Raw genomic sequence first — 24759 nt, 5'->3', positions numbered from 1 at the left:
GGGGCACTCACTGCCCCACCCCAGGTTCAGTCCTCATGCCCTCACAGCCCACCCCTTCCCTCCAGCTCCCAAACCCAAGGAGACAGGCAAGTTGGGCTCTGGCGCCCCCGCTGCCCCCCAGGGACAAAGTAGAGAAAGACTCAGAGACTAGTGGGCGCTGGGGAAGGGGCTGGGCTGAGTCCAGGACTGGGCAGGGGGGAGGTTGGAACAGGTGGGTGGTCTCGCACCTGAGAGCAGCCCTCCACGCCTGCCCCACCCCAGCCCCACCCAGGTTGGGGGGAAGTGGAGCACATCCTCCCCCATGCTCAGTGAGGGTGTGGATCCCGAGGCCCTTCCCAGACCACCAAAGAGGCCTTCTGTGTTGGGCCCGTCCCCCACTCAGCCCGCCCCCTCTGTCCCCAACAGCAACAGCTGGCGTGGGAGAAATCGGGCTGGGAACCGGCCGCTGACAGCGACCTGGGGACTCTGCCAAGTCTCCCTTCCGCTCACCCGCCTTGGCCTGCCCCCTCACTGCCCTCTCCAAGGAAACCAAGGATGGGGGAGCAAGGCTCTTAAAGGGACCAGGACACACACTTGGGCAGGGAGCCCAGGAAAGGGGCCGGGCCTGGGTCTTGAGTGTCCCCAGGACAGCTGCCCCCAGCCTGGGCCCTCTGTGTGTGGCATGGCTGGGGGTCTGCACAGGTTGGGGGAGCACAGACTGGAATGACCCACAGGGCAACCCCGGGCTTGTCAGACAGCACCCTGGGGCTCAGTCTCCCCAGCCGGACAGAGAAAGTTCGTGGGAGGAAACAAGCAGATCTAAAGGCGCCTGGAAGGGTCAGGTTTCAGGAAAGGAGCCCGACAGAGTGTGCAGGATGTCACCCCCTCCGCCAGACTCTCCCAGTGTCTGCTCCGCTGGCTCAGGGGCCAGACAGTCAGGGGGCCGAGAGCCCACTAGCTAGCAACACACCAACCCGGCTGCACAGGAGCCTGCTGTGGGACTTCTCAGGGCCTTTACAGCTGATGCGCATGTGGTGGGCAGGGAGCCCTGCTCTTCCCGGGGCCCTCATGGGGCTGGCATCTGGCAGAACACCCCCTGAAATGCTGGCGTAGCAGGACGAGCACCATCGAGGGTGTCTGGCCCAGGCTCTGACCTATACTAACGTCCCCACGCTAGTATATGGGCCCACAAAAGTGGCCTCAGTGGACCACTTTCGAGGGAGGGCAGAGCAGGTGATCTCTGCCCATCTGGCCAGCTCTGACTTTTATGCTCTGTGTGACTCCGAGTTAGTCATTTTTAAAAAGGAGACTGCGAACACTTGCAACTTCCCATGAGGGGAAGACCCGGGAGCTGTTCTTTCAGAACCACAGAACTCAACTCCCAGGATGAACTCCCGGCCTTGCCCAACCCATCACCCCCCCGTCCATCCTCCATCCACTCATCCTCCACCCACCTGCCATCCACCCACCCATCCATCCTCCTGGACATTTGGGAACTCTGCAAGGACCTCCCTTTCCCTCCATCACACCCCCATTCCCCAGGCCCTCACTGCCACTGGCCAGGCTGGTAAAGGGGTGTGGGGAGTCCCTGGGCCATGCTGTCAGCCAGGGTTCAGGAGTGGGCGATCCAGGGTCTTTGGGCTGAGGGTAGGATTTGGTCACATAACTTGAGCTCCTGGGGCAAGGGGGACTCCAGGCGGCTGTCAGGGCCCAATGTTTGCAGAGCATGAGCAGTCGCCTCGAGGGTGGATGTTGAGTCTCTGTGTCTAAGTGTGTGCCGGTGACTGGGGCGAGGCAGGTGGAGGGTCTGCACTGTGGGTGGAAGCCTCTGACTCACTCTTTCTAAGACGAGTGTGTCACATGCAGGAGGGTGGCCCTGCAAGCATATGACACATGCGTCATTGCATGTGAACACGCAGATGAGACACAGGGTCAGGGCTCAGAGTGGGACCAGGGTCGGGGCTCAGAGTGTGACCAGGCTCAGTGCTCAGAATGTGACCACGGTCAGGGATCAGAGTGTGACCAGGGTCAGGGCTCAGAGTGTGACCAGGGTCAGGGCTCAGTGTGTGACCAGGATCAGGGCTCAGAGTGTGACCAGGGTCAGGGCTCAGTGTGTAACCAGGGTCAGGGCTCAGAGTGTGACCAGGATCAGGGATAAGTGTATGACCAAGATCAGGGCTCAGAGTGTGACCAGGGTCAGGGCTCAGTGTGTGACCAAGGTCAGGGCTCAGAATGTGGCCAGGGTCAGGGCTTAGTGTGTGACCAGGACCAAGGCTCTGTCTGAGTTTGGGATCTAGACTCCTTTGTGACCAGTACCAGGGTTCAGTTAAGGATCACAGCCATGGATCCAGAGACCACCATACCTCAGCTGAAGGTCACTGATGGCTCTCACTCTCCCACACAGCCCCCTGCCCACAATCCTGCAGACATGTGAGCAGGACATCCAAGCTCACACAAACACAGGCCCACACCAGCACAGACCCAGTCCCTGGGCACACTGGTGGAAGCAGACCTGGAGCCCTGCCCTCAGACCTCGTTTCAGGTCCCCTGGGAAACCCTTGGCTCCTCTGAGCTCATTCATGGGTAAGCAGTGGTCCCGCCGGGCCACGGAAGGAGAAGCCATCCCACACAGAGCAGAGGCCCAGGGTGGGGGAGGGGCAGAGCCTCCCCCATGGGCCCCAGCTGCCCAGTCCTGGAAGATGCCTCAGTCCGCACTCCTGATCTCTCGGCTGACCACGGGCCTGTGGAGCCCCGGCTTCCTCAGTGTAACAGGCACAGCGCAGCCAGGCTCCCAGGGCCATGCCCCAAACCGAACCGAGACCTTGTGTGCACAACACTGTCCGGGGCAGGCCTGACACCCCCCCAGCTGTGGGCACCCTGCTGCTGTCCTCAGGGCCTGGGCCCTCAGGAGGAGAGACCTTAACAATGCCATCCATCCAGGGGGGTGGAGCACCCCTGGGGTGGCAGGCGGGCCCCCCTCCACACCCGAGAGAGGAAGGGCAGATGGAGGTCGCAGTCAGTCTTCTCCCTACTCCCCTCTGCTCCCACCCACAAGCAGGCAGACTCCAGCCACAAGGACGGGAAGCCGAGGTCCCCAGCGGGCACGATCTGCCCCAGGCCACACAGCCACTCGGTCCTCCTCGACCACAGGAGGGTCCAAGGGACACTGAACCTGACACACACTGGGCTGGCAAGACCTCTCACAGCCTCCTGGCCCAGGAGGGCCAAGGGGATGGGTCCCACTTTTCTGGAAAACAATTTACTACCAAGAGCTTAAAACTGTCCAAGGACACGATGCGGAGGAAATACTGGGAGACGTGCGCAAGGCCGTCCAGTCAGGCTGGGGTTTCCTAGCAGGAAGCGCATGGCTCCTCCAGTAGGGCCGGCTGGCAGAACCCGGTGCCCAGGGAGCTGCAGGAACAGCCCGGGGAAGGGTCTGTGGGCTGCGGGGACGGGCTTGTGCCAACATCAGGGCCCCGAGAGGATGGACCTGCAGCCGCAGCGCCAGCTCCACCCCTGAAAACGCAAAGCTCTGACATCTCCGGCGATGCCCGCTGGCGGCAGGGGCCGGCCTGGGTACTGCCAGCATGTGGGCTTTCTTTCTTGCCTTTTCCTTTTTCATCCTTTTCTGACACTCCATTTCATACAAAGAGCTTGTGCTGCTTGCAAAACTCAGAGAAAAGCTGTCGACAGCAACCAAAGCCAGGGGGCCGGTTTCCCAGGGCCGCGGGGTCCGCCCCAGCTCTCCCCCAGCCCAGCCCAGCCCCCCGCCCCAGACCCTGTCCTCATGTCCCCAGACCAAGAGGAGGAAAGGCAGAGAGTCTGCCATACGGCCTGCACACTCCCACCATAGGGCCTTTGCACTTCTGTTTCTTCTGCCAAGATGTTTGTCCCCAGACACCCACGTGCACAGTGCTGTGTCAGGCCTCTGCTCAACATCACCTCCTCAGAGAGGCCTCCGTGAACCTGCTCCGAAAGGCACCTCACCCCACCTGCCACCAGATCCATCTGCCTCCACTTCTTGGCCTGTGGCGTGATCTGACATTTTCACCCGGGTCTGTACGTTCCTGCTTCACTGTCCCTCCTCACTGGAGATGGGCGGAGGCTGAGGGCCAGGACTTCCTAGAGCAGTGCCTCGTTGGTGGTCAGTAATCACTGGAGGATGGGCGGGTGGGTGGATGGATAGTGGAGAGATGGATGACGGATGAATGTGTGGATGGATTGATGGGGGATGCATGGATGGGGGATGGATGGGGGATGGATGGGGATGAGGGGATGGATGGATAGGGGATGGATGGATGGGGGATGGATAGTGGATGGATGGATGATGGATGAATGTGTGGATGGATGGATGGGGGATGGATGGATGGGGCATGCATGGGGGGATGAGGGGATGGATGGATGCGGGATGGATGGATGGGGCATGGATGGATGGGGGATGCATGGATGGGGGGATGGATGGGGGATGGATGGATGATGGATGAATGTGTGGATGGATGGATGGGGGATGCATGGGGGGTTGAGGGGATGGATGGATGGATGGATGGGGGATGGATGGCAGATGAGGGGATGGATGGATCCGGGATGGATGGATGGGGCATGGATGGATGGGGGATGCATGGATGGGGGGGATGGGGGGATGAGGGGATGGATGGGGGGATGAGGGGATGGATGGATGAGGGATGCATGGGGGGATGAGGAGATGGATGGATGGATGGATGGATGGATGGGGGATGGATGGGGGGAAGGGATGGGTGGGTGGATGATGATCCCATTCCTCCAACAACTTCCATGGTTCCTAACACAAAGCCCCCACAAACTGGCCCCACGCCCCTTGCAGACTTCCCTCTGTACCTATGCTGCCTGCTCTCCGGCCACCTGCTCTTCCTGGCCACGCCTCACATTCCTCCTGTATCTTCCAACCTCCATGCTTTTGCTCAAGCTGTGCTTCTGCCTGAAACCCCTTCCTCCCCTTCCCTGCCAGGCAAACTTGCCCCCCTCCAGTGACAGCCACTCCAGAACCCTTCCCTGACCTCCCAGGACACACACCCGTCACTGCAATGCCCAGAGCACAAGGGACTTGCTGATGTACCCCCAGGCCCGGGGCCCAGGCTGAGCACACTCACACTGCCAGCCGGCCTGGGGAAGGGTGCAGGGAGGCCGGGGGGCTGGCGGTGCCAGGGCTGAGAGAGGCAGGCGGTGACAATGACACCCAGCTCCCTGATCACACCCTCCCCAACGCACACCAAACCCCTTGGGGGAAGGCCCAGCCCCCACCAGACCCACCTGGCACATGAGGATCCAGCCAGCAAGCTCCCCTTCCCCCACCCCGTCTCCCAAAATTCTGACCCTCTTCGCCTCTGGGGGCCACTCCCACTTTGGGGCCTTTGCGCAAACTCTCCCTTGTGACTCAACGAGGCCCCCGCCCCTCCCCCTTTGTCTCACTGCGTCTGGGAGGACACCCTACTTTGGGTGCCCAGGCAGGGCCCAGAGATCCCACATCACAGCCCAGCCAATCCAGCCCAACCCCTGCGGGGCGTGGCGCAGACACTCCACCTGCTCCCGAGGCGAGGCACTGCAGCGCCAACGCGGGCTTGCCCCCGTAAGTGCTGGACAAGGAGCTGGCAGTGACCCCCGAGCCTTCGCTTCCCATCTGATCACTCTGGGTCCCCAATCCCACCCAAGTGGCCCCGTCTGCCACGGCTCCCCCAGCTCCTGCAAACCTAGACTTCAGAAGCCCGCCTGCTCCGGGTGGGTGGGGCAGGCCAGGGGCGTCCCCGCCCATCACCTGGCCCAGGGTTTCACCTCCGTGCCCCTCTCCTTCCTGGATTGTGGACTTCCCTGGGAAGGGCGGGGGGTGGGCTGGGTAGCTCCATGCTGCCTCAGAGCCAGACCTGGGCAGGGAGGGACCGTGCGAGACACAGACGGATGGGGGGCGGCGGCCCCAAACCTGAAACCTGCACCCCTCCCTGCTGGGCCAGCCTCCCCACAAGCCCACCCCAGAGGCCCCGAGGCCATGAGGCCCAGATGGACTTACACGTCCGACTCGTCCCACAGGATACAGGTCTGGTTGGTGGTGCCCTGGGAGAGACGGGGGAGTAGTGAGGGCCACCTGCCGCTCTACGAGCCCCCCTGAGGGTCACTGCCAGGGTCTACCCACACGTGTGCTAGGCGCACAGGAAAGGAAAAAACTGAGGCCCAGATGGGAAAGGGACCGGCCCAGCCCCCTACACCCTGCTGTGTGGCCTTGGGCAGCTCCCGGCCCCTCTCTGAGCAGGGCTGGGCAGTGGCGGCCAAGGCCCATCTCTGGATGTCCAGGTGGCCGGTCCAGCTTAATGCAAACAGGGTAACAGGGAGCAGGGGTCAGGAGAGCACAGCAGGGCCTCAGCCTGTCCTGAGGCTGCAGTGTGAGGGCACTGGGACCACAGGAGTGATAGCAGCAGGGGTTCCTCAGCACTCACGAGGGGCAGCTGCTCTATGCACGGGAAAATTACTCTACAGTTCCCACTTGATGAGCCAATGCACAGAGAGGTTGAACAACTTGTCCAAAGCCACACAGCTGTAAAGAGCAGAGCCGGTTCTTCCCACAGCCCCGGCCTGGGGTTCGAGGCCCTGCCCTGGCTGGGTAACTCAGGCAGCTGGCACCCTTGGGCTCCTGGCTCTCAGCAGGTCCAAAGGGTGTCTCGGCCCCAGCTCCTCTGAGGCCCAGCAGAGAGCCCCCAGGATCAGGGCACAGAGGGCCCGTGAGGCCCAGGGCAAACTGGTTTCTCAGAAAGGGATGGCTCTCTCTTCCCCAAGGGAGCAACAGGCCCCCGAAGGGGACCAGGCGTGGGGGGGAGTGGCCAGGGCTCAGGCAGTGGTGTCAGACGTGGTTGAGTTTTGGCTCCCACACGGCCGGCCCCACTGTGTGACCCTGGGCAAGTCACCACACCTCTCTGAGCCTCAGTTTCCCCACCCACCATTCGGGGGTAAAAGCAGCTCTCTCGCAAGGCTGATGTGAGACCCAAGAGGTGTGGGCACATACACTCCACAGGCGGGACCAGACAGGAGGAACCAGGCACACGCACACACACACAGGGACACACGGAGAGCACTCACGTTGTACATGTGGGCAAACTCGATCTCCAGGGGTGTGAGCAGGGAGCGAGGCGGGGGCTTCACAGTCACCGAGATGACCTTGGAGTTCAGGACGGTCGTGTTCCTGGGGGAGAGCCAGCAGGCCGCGTCAGGGGGTCCGGGGAGCCGCCCCCTACGCGCTGCCCCGACCCCTCCCCTGGGCCCGAGGAGGCCCGCACCCCTTGGCGCCCTCCACGCTCAGACCCCACACCCCCCGAGCCCCGCGGCCCCACCTCTGCAGCGCCAGGAAGCTGCCCAGGTTCCGGTAGAGCACGGTGCCCACCACAAACACGGACGAGTCGTCGGCCTCTGGAAGAGAGCCAGGCCACCACGTCACCCTCCCCCAACCCGCTCCCACTCAGGCTGGGGGAGGGCAGGAGGGCGGGCGAGGGAAGAGCAGGTCCCCAGAGGAGGCCTGTGGCCACGTCCACCCCTACCCTGGACACAGTGAGCTGGGGGCAGGCAGGACGGGCTTCTCTTCTGGGGACCAGAGTCGCCAGCTGTGTGACTCCAGGCGAGGCCCTTCCCCTCCCTGCTATGAGGAGGCCCCTTCAGCAAAGATCATCTGGGAGCCTCCCAACACTGGGAGGGCAGGGAGGGCTTCCTGCAGGAGAGGGCAAACTCGGGAACAATGAAAAGAAACAGGTACTGCCCTGGCCCTGGAGGCAGCAGGCCAGACTCTAGAAGGAACCTCCCAGGGGGATGGGCCCTCAGACCCTGGGGCCCCTCACCTGCCAGCCCTGTGGAGAAGACGCTCTTGGACACAGTGACCCTGTCCTCCGGCACCTTGGCCCAGTCGCCCGTGGCCCGCCAGCCCTTCATGGGGAAGCTGATGTCTGTGGCTCTGCTGGCAGGGAGCTTGTGGATGCTGAGAACTGGGGGGCGGGGGGCAAGAGACGGACAGACAGACAGAGGGACAGAGTGGTCACCCGACAAGGAGCCTTGGCCTGTGGACCTGGGAAGCAGGTCTGGGAGTCCAGCTCCACCTGGCGGGGTTGCGCACGGCTCAGGGGGGGCACGGGGCCCGGGAGCCACCTGGCCAGGCTGCTGCCTGCCATCAACCCCCCTGCGAGGCCTCGGGCCTGGGTGACTTCCCAGCCTCAACAGGAGACCCCTGGCCCCAAGCTGCAGACTGACCCCCTCCCCACCGCGCTCTGTCCCTACAGGCTCCCTGGGTCAACCGTGTCCCCGGAGCCCGGTGGAGTCTTGGATGGGGGACAGCGAGGGGGGCGGCAGATGTAGGCTGGGGCTGGTCAGAGCCCCCAGAGCACCGGCCTGGTGCTGATGAGCCAAACCCAGAGGGGATTGGCTGGCCCCTTCTAGCCCTCAAAGGACCCTCCGGCCCCAGCAGGAGCCCCCCTGCCCCGTGAGGACCCAAGCCTGGACTCAGCCTCCGTGGCCCCAGAAGGTGTCAAATGTGAGTTCTATGGTCAGGTCTGCGGCCACGGAGGGATCCAGAGGGAACAGCGTCCACCTTGGCGCCCTCCCTTCTCCTGGGACACTGGAGCCCAGCTCCCCCTCCACCCGGGCTCCGTAAATGGCGATGGGGACAGATCCCACCACACATGGCTCGGCAACATTACAGGAGACAGCAGATCCCGCGACCTGCCCTCCCAACTGCCCCTGAGGGAGCCTGGCTCTGTGGCCCGGCCGGCCTCCCGAGGGCCCTCAGCCCCAGCCAGGCCCCAGCTGGGCTACACCTAACGAGCCAGCCCCAGCCCCAGTCGGGCCCTGTGCGTCTGCCACCTAGACAGCGTTCCCACCCCAGGCCCTGGGGCAAAGTGGCGACAGGTCGGGGAGGACAGGCCGGGCAGGGGTCACGGGGTCAGCGTGCTGGGAAGCAAGGTCAACAGCTGAGGAGAGGGCAGGGGTTGGGGCTGGGAGAGAAGCAGGGTCCTGGGACCCTGCGGGGCAGAGAACGCGGTCCCCGTGGGCAGAGCCATGGCCCACGGAAGTCAGGGGTTCAGAGACACGTGGTGCAGGGTGTGCAGGGGCAGCAGGAGCAGGCAACACCCCATGAGGGAGGGCGGGGACGAGAGCGGAGCGGCCGCTGGACTGACCTGGATGGACATGAGGGCCAGGGGGAGGCGAGGGGACGGGAGGACCTGGGTCCGATGGGGCGCTCAGAGAGAGCGCTCGGGAGAGGATAGCGGGACCGCGGTCAGAGTAGGACTGACAGGACCAGCGTGGGGGTCCCTGGGGGGACAAGGTCCTCAGAGGAGTCCAGGCGACTGAGGGGCCAGGGCGTGGGAAGGGACGTGTGTGAATATCGACATCCCAAAGTCTACTCCGGGAGAGCGTGGAGAGAGTGACCCTGGGTGACAGGGAGAAGGAGCAGGAGGGGCCAGGAGGACCCAGGGTCCCAAGGCTGAGGAAGGACGATCAGCCCCCTCCCCAGAGAGGGCTGCAGGCCAGGAAGGAAAAGGAACACTAGGGGATGAGGTCGGGCCTGGGGAGTCCACTGGTATGGAACAGTGGGCCCCGATGGCACAGGGGAGGGGCCTCAGGAGAGGGGGAAGGAACAGGAGGGATGTGTGGGGTGTGGGGTGAATGGCGTGTGTGAGGTCTCTAAGATGTGTGGGGTGTGTAGGTGTCAGGTGTGTGGGGTGTGGGGCATATGGTGTGTGTAGAGTATGTGGGGTGTGGGGCGTGTAGGGTGTGTGGGGTGTATAGGGTGTGTGGGGGGTGTAGCATGTGTGGGGTGTGTAGCGTGTGTGAGGGGTGTGGGGTGTGTGGGGTGTGGGATGTGTGGTATGTGTGGTGTGTGGGGTGTGTGGGGTGTGTGGGGTGTGTAGGTGTCAGGTGTGTGGGGTGTGGGGCATATGGTGTGTGTGGAGTGTGTGGGGTGTGGGGTGTGTGGGGTGTGGGGATGTGTGGGGTGTGGGGTGTGTGGGGTGTGTGGATGTGTGGGGATATGTGGGGTGTGTGGGGTATGTAGGATGTGTGGGGGGTGTAGCGTGTGTGGGGTGTGTGTAGCGTGTGTAGGGGGTGTGGGGTGTGTGGGGTGTGGGATGTGTGGTATGTGTGGTGTGTGGGGTGTGTGGGGATGTGTGGGGTGTGGGGATGTGTGGGGTGTGTAGCATGTGGTGGGTGTGTAGCGTGTGTCGGGGTTGTGGGGTGTGTGAGGTGTGGGGGGTGTGGGGTGTGGGATGTGTGGGGGGTGTAGCATGTGTGGGGGGTGGGGGGTGTGTGGTGTGTGGGGTGTGGGATGTGTGGTGTGTGGGGTGTGTGGGGATGTGTGGGGTGTGTAGGATGTGTGGGGTGTGTAGCGTGTGTGGGGGGTGGGGAGGGTGTGATGTGTGGGGGGTGTGGGGTGTGGGGTGTGTGGGGTGTCTGGGGTGTGTGGGGTGTGGGGTGTGTGGGGTGTGAGGGTAATGAGGGTGACTGGGAGGAGTCTCCTTGGTGACAAAGGCTGGCCCTGAACGTCCGTCCACTCAGGACAGGGCCCCCCGGGCAGGATGTCGGGGGACTGCGGCCACCCCGACGCCCCTCCGGAGGCTTTGGGTGCGCCACACACACTGGGAGCCTGCAGCCCGTGAGGCCCTGGACCGGGAGGCCTGCACCCGCCTGCTGCGGGCCACACCAGATCCCCCACCCCCCCGGGACGCTTGCCTCTCACGCAGGAAAGGCCAGTCTGCCCGCGAGGACGGGGACAGGACGGTGCCTCAGAGACAGGGACGCCACGCCGGCCTTCCGACGAGGCAGCCTGGAGCCACCGCGGACCCTGCCTGCCAGGTGACCTCCAATAGCACCTGACCCCACCTCCCTGGCCTGAGTTCCCCCACCTGTGAAAGGCAGGCTGGTCATGCCCCCACCCTGGCCTTAGAGGTCTCCCCGGCTCTGACCAACCTCCAGGATGCGGGCAGAAGGGCAGTACTAGCGCTCTGAGAACCCCCAGCCTAGCAAACATGGGGACATCTGTCCTCGCCCAGGACAGCTCTGTGCCTTTTAGCATGAGTGGCAGGGGGAGATCCAGGCAAGATCCCAGGTGTGTGCGCTAACGCAGCACAGCTGACCTCGGGCATATCACTAGAGGTTGAGTGTCTCCACAAGGAAGGTGACAATCTCCCTCCTTGGTGCTGTTTGGATCACAGCTGGGGCCAGCGTCCACTTGAATCCCCCACTGCAAGGAAGGACCCTGACCACTGGAGAGAGTCAGGAGAGGAGCCCCAGGACGGGAGGATTTAAGAAATGTGGCCCATGGGAGCTACCTAAGGGGACATTGCTTGTAACCACCAAATATGATTGTTGCAGGTACTTATAAGAACAGCCACCATTTACCTCCTGGGGGCCAGGCCCAGTTCCCTCTCTACATCCCCAAGAGGTGAGTACTATTATGGCCCCATTTCAGAGTTCCGGTCAATGCCGTGGAGCTGGGTGGAGACCAGGCCCCTCCGACAAGAGGCTTCTGGGAGTGAGGGCACAGAAGGGGGCGGCTCCATAGTCCTGCCTTCAAAGCTCGAGGCCGTCCCAGCACAGAGGGCACGGGGTGGGGGGGGGTGACGACGGGAAGTGGCCCCCAGCCCCAGGGAGGTGCAAGCAGAGGGCTGGCTGTGGTCTGGGATCCTGGTGGGTCCTAGGACTCGGGGTCTCCAGGATACCCCACACTGACCCCTCCCGGGGTCCTATCAGACCACCATCCTCAGGAGACTTGGCTCTGAGCACCCAAAAACGGGACTGATCTGAGAAAGTGGCTCGGAGGGTCCGCAGAGCGCGAGTGGCTGCTGCCCATTTATGCAGATGAGGGAGCTGAGGCGGGCCCTGCCCAGGGCCACGAGAAGGGGCACGGGGGGTCAGCGGAGCGAGGGGCGGGCTTACCCAGGTTGTCCGTCACCTGGTATGCGTCCCGCAAGTCCTTCATGCGGAAGCCGATGACATCCACAAAGTCCTCCACCAGCCGGAACAGCTCCTTGGTGTTGGGGCCCATCTGGGGGCGGGGGGGGGTCAGGGAGCCTTGGAGATGGTGGGGAGCAGCCCCGCACCCAGCCGGACACACCCTCTCGGTCCTCCGCCTCCTCCCGCCTCCTCCCACATCTGCTCCCCTTCTCAGCTCTGTCCTCATTCCCCGGCACGGCGAGGCTGCGGCCCGCCTTGGGGAGCAGGTCAGGACCTCAGAGGATTCTGTGCCACTTTGTGGACGAGCACACTGAGCCCAGAGGGGCTGCTGAGCCGGCCCCGTGGCCAGGGACTCAGGCTGCGGGGGAGAGCGGGGACTCTGGAGACCCGCAGCCCCCACACCAGGAACTGCCTGAGGACAGTAGTGGTGGCAGCATCCAGGTCAATCTGGGGAGAAGGGAGGCCACCGCTCTTCCCAGGTGGGAAAGAACCACCATGTCCTGGTCACCCTGACGTGCCCCACACAGTGGACACCCACACCCCTCACTGAGCCCCACGAGGGGAGCTACCACTCTCTGTCAACGGGGAAACCCAGGTTCAGAAGGGTAAGCAACTTCCTCAAAGTCACGCCACCAGCAGAGGCCACGCTGGGATTTGAACCCAGGGCCCACCCTGGGCTAGGTGCCAGAGACACCGGGGCCCATCCTGCTGCTCTGACCACAGGGCCCCAGACCCGTGTCCGCACCAGCTGGGCCTCCTCCCACTTGTCCCGGTTCTCCTCTGCCAGCAGGTTGCTGATGATCTGGACAAAGTTCTGGAAAGAAGTGAAGGAGGGCCAGAGAGCAGAGAATAAGGCACCAGAATCCAGGCTCAGAGTGCGACCAGGGTCAGGGCTCAGTGTGTGACCAGGACCAGGGCTCAGAGTGTGACCAGGACCAGGGCTCAGTGTGTGACCAAGATCAGGGCTCAGAGTGTGACCAGGACCAGGGCTCAGAGCGTGACCAGGACCAGGGCTCAGAGTGTGACCAGGGCCAAGGCTCAGTGTGTGACCAGGAACAGGGCTCAGAGTGTGACCAGGACCAGGGCTCAGAGTGTGACCAGGGCCAAGGCTCAGTGTGTGACCAGGACCAGGGCTCAGAGTGTGACCAGGACCAGGGCTCAGTATGTGACCAAGGTCAGGGCTCAGGGTGTGACCAGCATCACAGTTCAGTGTGTGACCAGTGTGAGGGGTCTGGGCTCAGCAGGTGACCAGGGTCAGGCTCAATGTGTGACCAGGATCAGGGCCCAGCCTCTGGCCAGGTCAGGACTCAGTAAGGCTGGGGTCCAGGACCACTCCCTGTCCACCCTCCCACACGCCCACCCCCGGGCCACCCTCCTGGGAGCCCACCTGCACGTCCCCGGGGGTGGGGCTGTAGTAGGCCCTCCGGAAGATCTCCGTCATGTTCCTTAGGACGTCGATGGTGGAGAGCAGGTCCCCACTGTAGCTGGTCCCATCCTGGGAGATCTCCACCAGCGTCTGGATTACCTCGGAAACGCCCTCCCCGGGCAGCCCCCGCTGCGCCTTCGCCAGGTGCTCCCGAGTCTGGGGAGACAGAGGAGTGGGTGCTGCGACTCTGCAGGACATGGCAAGGCAGGCACCACGGACCCCCATGCCTCGAGGACCCTCTGCGGCCCCCAGCCAGTGGCCACAGCTGACCAGTGTCCACAGGGCATGGCATGTCGGGCTACGTCTGAGGGACACAAGGCAGGAGAGCACCTTGGAGGGGGTCAGGGAGGGAGACCACCGGGGGCCTCACCATCATCTGGATGTTTCGGTAGTCAATGGAGACGCAGCGGATGTAGGTGGGGGGCTCCCAGTAGGCGATGCCCTCCTCGTCCAGCTCACAGCGCCGCAGGATGAGGCCTGGGGAGACAGTGGGCAGCTCTGCCTCCCCCTCTCAGGTGGGCACCATCTCCAGCGCAGGAATCACCCACAGCTCCCAGGCACGAGCCCCTCTGGACAGGACCCTCCAGCCCCAGAAGCAGGGCCTCGCCCTCGGCCTCCCGCTAAGAGCAGAGCCACGCAGGGCGGCCTGTCTTCTTTCCTTCAACACGTTTGGGAGTGGCCGCTGCCAAGTCAGGACCTGTGCCAGGTGCCGGGGACCCGGCAGGACCAAATCTCAGAGGCCCTCCGCGTGGAGGCAGAGCCCTCAGCCAAGCAGGGGCTTCGGACTTCAGCCCGGGGGCCCTCCTGGAGTCCCTCCCAATCCAGAGCCCAGGGGGGAGCCAACCCCCAGGTGCCCCGGCCCGGCTCTACCCCTGGGGCGGCAGGGGCCTCGGGCGGCCCAGGAGGGTGTCCTCCGACAGCCTGGGTGCGCATGCACGCGCAGCAGTGACGACCACTGAGAACTGCCACAACCTGCCACCCAACAGAGCCACGGGGCGGGCAGGGACACCCGCTCCACAGCGTGGCGCAGGATCAAAATGAGGGGAGATTGGTCATAAGTGTCGACAGACGGCCCGAGGAGCCGCACCATCCTGTGGCCCGTGTTTCCTCATGTTGTGCCTCTGACTTGCAATATGCTACCAAGAACATGTATTGTCTGTAAACAAATTGAGGGGGCAGGAATCACGGGCCCCACTGCCGTCCCCACCCCGCCTGGACCACCCTACCCCTTCCTTACTACAGTCCTGTGGGGGGAGCCCACAATGCCCTCGTTTTACAGAGAGAAAACAGAAGCTCAGAGAGGGTCACTTTCTGAACGTCACACAGCAAACAACAAGAGTACACAAACTGCCAGCACGCCTTCAGATAACAGGGGGGAAGAAGAACAACGGTGCAGCTGGGACCCTTTCCCTGGGAGCCCCCTCACCCCCCATCACTCCACAGAGCTGCTCGGGGATTAAGACCACAGGCCTTCAAAGCGGAGTTACCACTTACTGGCCCCGCGAGCCCAGGGCAAGTGTGTTAACTTCTCTGCACCTCAGTTTCCCTCCTGTAAATGGTGACATCATGGGACACTGCATGTAACGGGCTTCGTGCAGGTGCTGGCTCTTGGTGAGCCCTCAGGACACCGCAGCTGCCAGCAACGTCCCCACTGGGTGGCCTTGGGCTCCCAGCCTGTACTGCGCTCCAGTGCACACGAGGGGTTGCCTGGACACACATCTGGGCTGTGTCCCCGCGCTGACAGCCCCTCGGAGCAGGCCTGCAGGGGTATCTGGGTGCCTCATGCACCCCTCTGTGACGACGGGACAGGAACCCCCCCCCGCCACCTGTCCTGGCGGCCCTCACCCGTGGCGTTTCGGGGACACCGGACAGCAGCCACCTCTCCCGCTGGGGTCTCTTTCCAGATCACAGCACCAAAGTTGTCCTCGTCACAGATCTCATGGGGCTCTGCCAAGGGGGCAGGATACAGGAAGGGGACAGAGAGCTGGCGGCAGGTTCGGGAAGGCCTGGACTCCTCCAGGCATCTACCGTCACCAGGGGGAGGCCTTCCCCAGCAAAGCTGAGCCCCAAGCCCACCTGGCAGCTCAGGAGGCCCCTCCCACAGCCCAGCCGTGGGGGCGGGCAGGGTACACTCACCAGGACACCGCTGGGCGCTGCACTGCCGGTACTCATCCTGCGGGCCCTGGCAGGCCACTCCCCCGAAGAAGGGCCCCAGGCAGACACGCTCCCGTCGCTGCGTGCCGCCCCCACAGGTGACACTACAGCCGCCCCAAGATGCCCAGGCCTGCCACTTCCCGTCCACTGCGGGACACGGCCAAGCATGGAGGCACAGGGATGGGGACGAGGAGGGTGCAGGTCCAGGAGCCACAGGGATGCAGAGACACAGGGGCCCAGGGACGCAGGACCAGGAAGCCATGAGGAGTAAAGGCATTGGGACCAGGAGAGAAGAAACCAGAGCTCAGCTTGATGCAGAAAAAAACAAATGCCTCACGTGCACGGTCCCCTCACGACACCCACATCCCACAGCCCCCACGCCCCCACGGCCACTTGCTGAGTCCACACTAGCCCCCACGGGCCTCGCCCCTCCCACGTGGCTCACGCCTGCCAGGCCCCCCCACAGGCCCCAGGGCGGCCCTGACCTGGGCACTGCTGCAGGAAGCAGTCTCGCGTCTCCACCCAGTGGCCCTGGCACTCTGCGCCCCCGTATGAAGGCCCGTTGCACTCCCGTGTGCGCTGCTGCCGGCCCTGGGAGCAGCTGGCGGAGCACGTGCTCCAGCTCGACCACTCGTTCCAGTTTCCATCCACTGCCCGGCCCGGGGGAGGAAGGGGACAGGAACCGGCATGAACACCCAGGGCCCCGTGCCCAGCCGGGGACACAGGCGTGCACAGCTCCAGGGGCCGCCACTCCACTATGCAGCCAGGGTCACAAGTGTGAGCACCCCCAGGGCCCATCACCCAGCCTGGGTCACAAATGTGAACACCCCTGGGGCCTCCACCCAACACTGAGTCTGGGTCACAAGTGTGAGTACCCCCCAGGGGACTCACCACCCAACACCAAGCCCAGGTCATAGGTGTGAACACCCCTGGGGCCACCACCCCAACACCCAGCCTGGGAAATGAATGTGAGAACCCCTGGGGGCTACCACCACAACACTGAGTCTGGGTCACAAGTGTGAACACCCCTCAGGGGACTCACCACCCAACACCAAGCCCGGGTCATAGGTGTGAACACCCCAAGGGGCTCACCACCCCAACACCCATGGCGCATGAGTGAGACTGCCCCAGGGTCTCCAACCTCCAGCCTGATCATCATCTGAGCTTCCAACCTCTGAGCACGCCGGCAGGTGGGACTGGGTGGGCATACCTAGGCGTCTGGGGTATACCCCTGGGCCATTCCCCCTTTCCCTCCCTCCCCTCCTCCACCCCACCCTCCGCCCAGCGCCCTCCCTCTCACCTACCAGGGCACAAGGCAATGTTGCAGAACTTCGTTTGCTTCTCGGGGCCCTCACAGGGGTTGCCTCCAAACTGGGGCGGCCTGCAGGTGCGCGTGCGGTCTCGGAAGCCGCGGCCACAGGTGCTGGAGCACAGGCTCCAGGGCGACCACTCATCCCAAGCGCCATGCACTGCGGAGGGACCAGACGGCGCCGCTGCGCTCTGCCACTTCTGCCGGGCCTGGCTGCCCCGCCCCCGGCCTGGCCCTTGAGGCCCCTCCCACGTGTGCCCCGCCCCCGACTGCTCCCTCCCCCGAGCCCGGCCCCTGAGGCCCCGCCCCCGGCTGCCCCGTCCGGCCCCGCCCCCGCCCCGCCCCCAGCCCTGCCCTTGAGGCCCCGCCCCCGACTGCGCCCACCCCCGAGCCCGGCCCCTGAGGCCCCGCCCCCGGCCCCGCCCCCCGGCGGCGCAGGCCCACCTGGACACACGGCGGAGTTATTGCACAGCCGCTGCTCCCGCAGGGGCCCGCTGCACTGCGTGCTGTAGGAGGAGGACACGCAGAAGCGCGTGCGGGTCTGCCAGCCCTCGCCGCAGGTGCTAGAGCACACGCTCCACGGGGACCACTCCTCGGCCGCGGGGTCACCTGCGGGCCCAGGTCTCCAGCATCACGGGCCTGCCGCTGCCTCTGGGCCCGGGGCTGCGGTCAGACCCTCAGCAGAAGTCCCCAGGAGGAGGACCGCCGAGCAGCAGGCGGCCACAGCGAGGCCTCAAACCCAAGGGGCTAGAGCCGGGGCTGACCTCAAGGACTGGCTATTCTCCCGACAAGGCCGGGAGCCCCTGGGGGCGGCCTCGTGCTATCTCTGGGTCCCTGAGGTCTGGCCTCACACCAGTTCCCCTAAAGCCAGTCGACTTGGAGACAAGCGCGTGGCACCTGAGGTTAGTCTAATTATGGTAAGTTATGAGAGTTATTTCTTAGAATTAGCAGCAATTAACAACATATAATATTTGCCCAAAGGCTGTGTCCCCTGGAACCAACTTTCCCCGCCTTACAGAGTTTTAGTCCGACGGTGTCAGCCCTGCCCAGCCCCTGAGCTCACCTGTCTGCGGGGACGGGAACCCAAAATGCTGCAGCTCGTCCCCCAGCTCCTCACGCCGCCGGGCATCCGTGGACCGCAGGGACTGGCTCCGGGAACTGGTGCGCCCGGCGGCTGCAGGACGGCTCAGGTCAGCGTCCAGGCCTGGCCTGCAGTACCGGCCCTGGGTCCCTCAGTCCCCGGCCACAGTGGGGCCCGGCTTGCCAGCACCAGGGCCACTTGGCCCCACTGGACAGTTGGGAAACCTGGCACCTGGGCACCCGGCCTGGCGCCAGCCCCTGTCCAGACACCATGAGACCCTTCCTGTGGGCCCTATCTCCCCTGCGCCCCCTCCCTCTTCCTTCAGGGCCCGTAGGCGGCACACGCAGGACCGCACGTCTGAGTGGCTGCTGCCCTCCCCTGCTCAGCGTCCCACCAGTGCCCCTGTCTCCCGCGACACCCCAGGGCCCTCCCCAGGCTCTTGAGATGAGCTCCTCTCCCCAGGAAATTTCATCAGGGAAAGAACCAACCCGAAGAATGACAGTCTCATTATAACTTGATTTAACTTTATGGAAGCAGTTGAAATATGCATGAGATCATTAGAGAGCCTTATTAGAGAAATACATCCCGGAGGCAAGATCGGCGGGGTCAGGCGGGTCTGGCCAGGGCTCCCCGGGGTGGGGGGGAAGAGGGCAAGCCCCATAGCCAGCCTTCCACATGCACCCCAAAATTCCCGATCCATAGATGAGACGAAAGCACCCTCCACTCCCACCTAACTCCCGGTTCCTCCGCTCCTCTTGGGCCCACAGGACCAGGCCTGGGCCCGCCCTTAGCTAGGCTCCACCCCTCTGGCCCCGCGCCCGAGCCAGGTCCAGCCACATCTCTTCCGGGCCAGGGCCCTGGCCCCGTCTGGCCTTGCCCCAGGGCCCTCTCTCCTCTCGGCCTCCTCCTCCCACCCCCGCCCCATCCCGCTGCGGTCCCCCACCCTCGCCTGGCATGGCCCCGCCCCAGGTCCCTCCCTCACCTGTCCTCGTCCCGCCCCAGCCCCCTCGCTCATCTGGCCTGGCTCCGCCCCAGGCACCTCCCTCCACCCCGCCCCGCGCCCCTCCTTCCACCCAGCCTTGCCCCGGGGTCCCTCCCTCACCTGTCCTGGTCCCGCCCCAGGCTCCTCTCTTATCTGGCCTGGCCCCGCCCCGGGACCTCCCTCCACCCCGCCCCGCCCCGGGTCCCTCCCTCACCCTGCCTGGCCCGACCCGGATTCCTGCCTCTACCCGCCCCTCCCCAGGCCCCTCCCCCCACCCGGGCCCGCCCATCCGCGCACTCACGGCCGCAGGCCTTGCGGTTGCACAGGCGGCCCTCTTCCAGAACCCCCTCGCAGCCGCCGCCCTCGATGCCCGGCGCGGGCAGGCAGGTGCGCGTCCGCGTCTGCAGGCCTCCCCCGCAGTCCCGCGTGCACTCGCCCCACAGGGACCACAGCTTCCAGCCGCCTGGTGGGAACCAGAGGGCAGGGGTCAGGGCCGGGGACAGAGGCAAAGGGCTGGGGTGTATTTCAGAGAGTGGTCTCTGGGGTCTCCCAGGCAGGGACCTGGGGCACAGCGCCCACACGGAGAGACCCGCACGTGCGAAGGCCCCTGGGGGGGAACCAGCACAGCACGGTGGAGGGCCAGCTAGGAGGCCAGTGCCAGCCTGGACTGCTAAGTTCTGGGGATGTGAAGCAGAGAGGGGCAGGGGCAGGGAGTAGCAGAGGTGCGGGGGAAGGGTCTGACCAGGGGCACTTGGGGGCTGGTGCTCACCCAGCTCCCTGGTGCCCTCTGGGTGCCCAGGTCACAGAGCCCTCCAGCACTCTGTCTACAGGCACCTGTGCCAGGTCTCTTACTGCCTTTGAATCCAGGTCCCCAGTGGGGGGCCAGACACAGAGCTGGAGCCCCAGGCCCCTCTGAAGAATGAATGGATGAATGAATGAAGACACTCCTGCCCACCCCAACGGTTGCCTCACAAGGTCCTGGAGATGGGGGTGAGGGGAGAGGGGGCCCTTTGCCAGGGCTCTCATCCCTGGGCTCAGATCCTTGGGCCCTGCTAGAGCCCCCTCCCATGGCCCTCGTCCAGTTTGCTCTGAACCCGTTTCTGCATCATCGCCACCCCATCCCCAGCCCCGGCTATGACTCTGTGCTCTGTCCCCACCCCACACAGGGACACCAGAGGTGACCAAGATCCCACACCTGGTGGCCGAACGGGCCTCACACCCAGGGCCTAGCCGGACCGAGCCTCCCCCAGACCCGGCAGAGATGGCCACTGGCTGCAGAGGGAGCCTGGGGACAAAGGCCTCCACCACGGCCTCCAGGCCCCTCTGGCCACCCCTGCCTTGACCCCAGCAGCCCCCTGTCGGCCCCTGTCATGGGTCTTCCTCCATCCTGGCCCTGTCCCCCCGACAATCCAGACTTCATGCCCCCAAGAGTCTGAGCCCCTGGTGGCCCCAGTGCCACTAAGAACACTGAGCAGGACAGCCTCGAAGTCCTGGGGAGCCATTGAGGGGCGAGGAGGAGGGAGGCCGCTCATCTTGGGCCAGAGTGTGGAGGTTGCATTGATGGGCTGAGGAAGGGGCTGCTCTGTCCAGGCCTCCTGTCCAAAGACCATGCTTAAGGCTGCCTGGGTGGCTCCCACTGTGCGGGACTCTGGCTGCCGTCCTGTCTGTCCTCAGGGGTCCGGGGCCCCTGCACTCCCAGTGAAGCAGGGTTGGAGTAGGCTCACCAGGCGCCTACTGTGGCAGGCACCCTGCACACAGCACCCCGACGCTGCACCCACCTATGAGGCTGCCAATTGACAGCGGACGGCATTGCCAAGGTCCAGCACTGGGACCTGCACTCGAGCTGGGCCACTGCCCCACGCTGCCTGCTCACCTGAGGCTGGAGCAGGGGAGCGGGCTGGCCGAGGGCAGGTCACACCTGGCCTGTCAGAAGGGTCCCCGGGGCCTCTTGGAGCTTGCTTATCAGTGGCTTGGGTGAGCTGAGCCACATCACGGGGTGAGAATGAGGCTGGCAGGAGGTCCCAGAGGGTGGGCTCAAGAACAGGGGCCGAGGGGGGCATTGGAGCCAAAAGACCAGGTTCACGTGGTGGCTCCACCACCCACTGGCCGCGGGATGGTCGTCCATCCCGCCCTGGCCTCATGCCCCCATCTGAGGATGATGGGGAGCTACTTCCCAGGACGGGCAGCGTGAGGATAAACAGCAAGAAAGGGCTCAGAAAGGACGGGTGTGGGTTGTCGCTGGGGTCCCGTTGACCCCAGGGAACCCACGTTGATTTGCAGCAAACTCAGTGTCCAGGTGACTCTGGTCAGGCACCGACCTGTTCTGTCCAGGGCCACCTGAAGAGTGCCAGAGCCCCCTCCTCACCGTCCCTGTGCCTGTGCTGGGAACCGACCAGCAGGGGGTGCCAGGGGCAAAGGAAACGGAGGCAGGGGGGGCACAGGCCCCCACTGTGGACCGGGCAGCCCTCCTTCTCCCTGCTGGGTGCATAGTGTGGGGAGGGGGGCCTCCACAACCCCAAGCCTGTTGTGGAACCTTCTCCTCTCTCTTCCCTCACAGAGCCCACCCTCCTGCCCACAAGTCCCACCTTCTCCTGGGCTCAGAGAGGCAGAGCACCTCAGTCAAGGGGCACACAGCAGCCAAGCCTCCTGTCCTCCACAGCGGGCCGGCCCTGTGCCCAGGCCGGTGCGACACAGCAGGTGGATGGGCCAGGTGGGCGGGCACCCAGACAAGGGGACCAGGCAGGAGGGGCTGGCTCCGACTCAGTTGCCACCCCTTGGTGGGAATGGACCCTGCTCTGTCCCTCGCTCTCACGCAATCACGCGGCCCCCAGATGTGGAGGCCCAGGGAGGAGCTTGCTAGGCCACGGAGCGCGGGCAGGGCTCGGCTCTGCATGGACCCTCGCTCCAGGGGGCAGAGGGGCCTGCTCTAAGCCCCCTCCTGGGTCTGGGTGTGATGCCCTCGTCCATCACTGCGTTCCCACAAGGGAGGCCTTGCTGCTCCCATTGTTCAGCTGAGAAGACAGAGGCCCGCCGAAGGGAAGGGATGGCTGCGCCCCAAGCCAGGAGGAGGCCGGGCAGGTGTCGGGTCTGCCTGTCGGATCTGGGCCCCACACCCCTCAAGGAAGGTTGCTTCCCTGGTGGCCAGCTCTCCCGGGGACATCCTGGGCCGGGGTACCCTGACCCCCACCCTGGCGGGCCCTGCTCTGTGCCAGGAGCCTCAGCACACGAGAACCCTGAGGCCCAGTCCACCCCAGGAAGCAGCGTTTTCTACAGTGGAGCGAACTGAGGCTCAAAGAGGGGTGGTCCGGACAGCCAGGGGCTGGGGCGAGGCCACCCCCAGGAGGGTCTGCCTGGAGCTGGCACTGGGGGGGTGCAGTGGCCAGAACCAGGGTCTCAAGTGCTGAGTAAAGGATGCCACGTAAATGCCACTTCATCTTAAACTGCCAATATGGTGGGAGGATCCTAGAGAGGCGGGAGTGGGGGGCGCATGAGAAGGCGACCAGACCAGGGCCCCGGGGGAGGGGGTGGGGAGCCCCTGGCACGGCTCCACACGCACATGGACAGGGCAGGTGGGCGGCTCTGCAGACACCTGGCCTTCACCGCGGCCACTTCACACGCCTTCCTGTGGGTGCTCACAGCAGCTTCGTAACCACGCCTGTTCGAATGGCAGATGCAGACAAGGAGGCCAAGCTACCCACTGGGCTGACAACGAGAGGGACTTGAACCCGTGATCAGATTCCAAAAGGTCCCCTGTGCCCCCCAGGCTAAGGCCACCTGCCGGGACCGACCACAGGACCCCAGCCCAGCGCTCCAGGCCTCTGTGGTCTCACCTGCCAAGGCCATCCCATCCCGAGATGCCAAGACAAAGGAACAGAGAGGGCTGGAGTCCAGGGAGGTGGGCCTAGTGACGGGGCCAGGGTGGGCACTTCCTGCCTGTCCCCCCTTGCAGCCCCAGCCCAGCCCCAGGCGGAAGCCTGAGTGACGTGGAAACTGGCAGTGGGTGGGAGAGAGAGGGTGTCCAAGCCAGGCTAATCGGAGGATGCCGCTCAGTTCCCATGGCAACCACTGCAGAGCTCAGTCTTTCAGGATAGACTCAGGTTAGGCCTCGGCTGCCAAAACACCCACTATTTCGGGGCTGGTTACCTTGGTGACCCAGGTGGGGAGGATGTGGTGGGGGAGGGGGAAGGTGGGGAGGGGGCACATCAAGAGAGGTCTGAGGGGGTGCTCAGAGGTCAGACCGGCCCCCAGGCCTAGCCCTGACCCTGGTCACACACTGACCCCCGATCCTGGTCACACTCTGAGCCCCGACCCTGGTCACACACTGAGCCCTGACCCTGGTCACACACTGAGCCCTGATCCTGGTCACACTCTGAGCCCCGACCCTGGTCACACACTGAGCCCTGACCCTGGTCACACTCTGAGCCCTGACCCTGGTCACACACTGATCCTCATCACAGACTCACTTCTGATCCTGGGCACAGGATCCCTGATCCCCCATCACATACTGAACCCTGATCTCAGTCACATACTGATCCCCGACCTTAGCCACACTCGTGCCACTAATGAACACTCAGGAAATGGTAGCTGCTACTTTTCGTATCATTTTTATTTTTAACGTGTGTCTCCACACATCCCTGACACTTGATAAATGTTTGTTGGGCGAATGCAGCCACATCAAGGGGAATTACCGAGGAAGCAGGGTATTACCCCAAAGTGCTGGGCATGGAGGCGCTCAGGCCAACCCTTTGCTGGTGGCCACGGTGCTCTGGGCTGAGTGGGCTTCTAGGGGGCAGCAGAGGAGTGGGCAAGGCTGGGGGGTGGGCTGCCCCTCCAGGCCCGGAAAGAAGCTGCCTTTCTTCCCCTGCTCAATGCCCCCTCTGTCTGGAAGCTTCATTTCCATCTCATTAAGGCATGAATAGAGCCAATTAATGGCCGCCAGGCAACCTGGCCACCCAGGAGAGAGGGCACCAGGCGAGGGGACTCCCTGCCTCCTTCCCACCCTGGTGCCCCAGCCTGGAGGCCATGGCCTCCTCATCCCTGTGTCCCAAGTCAGCTGGGATGGGGGCACTGGGGGAGGCCCTCCCCTCGCTGGGCCTTCCCGGCTTCCGGGGTCCCCTTTGGAGGAGGGGAGCTGTGCACTTCCCTTCTCCTCCAGCAGAGGTCTCCCCAGTCCAGCACGTTGGGCAGCTCCTGCCCATTCGCACCCCCGCCCGCCAGGCGGTGTTCCCCAAGGACCCACTGCATCGTGCAGCTCCCCCCACCAAGTAAGGGCCTGTCCTGGGGCACCAGGCTCCTCCTCTGAGCCCCCTGCATGGACGAGCAAGTGGGGACCACAGAAGGCAGGACGGCTCCCTGAAGCCCCTCCCCAACCCAAGCCCCAGTCCACAGCCCCCCTCGCATCGATGGTCCTGACTCAGCCCATCCTCCACCAGGGCCGCAGGTCCCACTACCGGGGGCCCGAGTGGCCGGTGGCCCGCCCAGCTGCAGCAGGCGCCATCAGACCTCAGGATGGGGCCGCGAGGGCCACGCCCGCCGCCCACGGGGCCACTTCCCAGGAAAGGAGGCCGAGGAGAGCCCCTCCAAGCTTGTGTGTCGGCAGCGCCATCTCCCTCGGCCTCACGCAGACCCTGGGAACAGGTCTGTCCCATCCCCGTTTCACAGAACGGAACAGGCTCGCGGAGCTGGCCAACTTGGCCCCACCTACAGGTTATTCGCCTTCTCGCTGATTCTTTCCTCCGTCAGGCAGTTGTCCCCTGTCCTAAGAAGGGTGCCCTATGACAAGCCTGAAAGCCCGGGTCCCTCTGCCTCTGCCCCTCGGCGCTGGGTGACCTGGTCGGGGTCGCTCCCCCCCGGGCCTCGGCTGTACGACTGACACC

The 24759-nt window shown here is 64.5% G+C and overlaps 1 protein-coding gene across 8 annotated transcripts in view; it reads right to left on the bottom strand.

Annotated features, from left to right (window-relative positions):
• ADGRB1 (adhesion G protein-coupled receptor B1) overlaps positions 1-24759 on the bottom strand; it is an 87380-nt gene that overhangs the window by 42153 nt on the left and 20468 nt on the right. For 7 of the 8 annotated variants that reach the window (XM_058565023.1, XM_058565022.1, XM_058565024.1 and 4 more), the window contains 15 exons: positions 19185-19346; positions 17884-17994; positions 17265-17429; positions 16816-16980; positions 15997-16161; positions 15494-15658; positions 15203-15304; positions 13728-13834; positions 13319-13513; positions 12677-12745; positions 11914-12022; positions 7827-7970; positions 7329-7404; positions 7078-7180; positions 6017-6060 (listed from right to left, as the gene is read on the bottom strand). In XM_058565023.1, coding sequence (XP_058421006.1) covers positions 6017-6060; positions 7078-7180; positions 7329-7404; positions 7827-7970; positions 11914-12022; positions 12677-12745; positions 13319-13513; positions 13728-13834; positions 15203-15304; positions 15494-15658; positions 15997-16161; positions 16816-16980; positions 17265-17429; positions 17884-17994; positions 19185-19346 — 1882 coding nt within the window. The remainder of the gene's footprint in view (positions 1-6016; positions 6061-7077; positions 7181-7328; positions 7405-7826; positions 7971-11913; positions 12023-12676; positions 12746-13318; positions 13514-13727; positions 13835-15202; positions 15305-15493; positions 15659-15996; positions 16162-16815; positions 16981-17264; positions 17430-17883; positions 17995-19184; positions 19347-24759) is intronic. The other variant, XM_058565029.1, reaches the window with a different exon arrangement.

This window comes from Diceros bicornis, chromosome 21 (genome assembly GCF_020826845.1).
Source record: "Diceros bicornis minor isolate mBicDic1 chromosome 21, mDicBic1.mat.cur, whole genome shotgun sequence".
Classification (NCBI taxonomy): Eukaryota; Metazoa; Chordata; class Mammalia; order Perissodactyla; family Rhinocerotidae; genus Diceros; species Diceros bicornis.
This window is presented reverse-complemented; position numbering and strand designations above follow the sequence as displayed.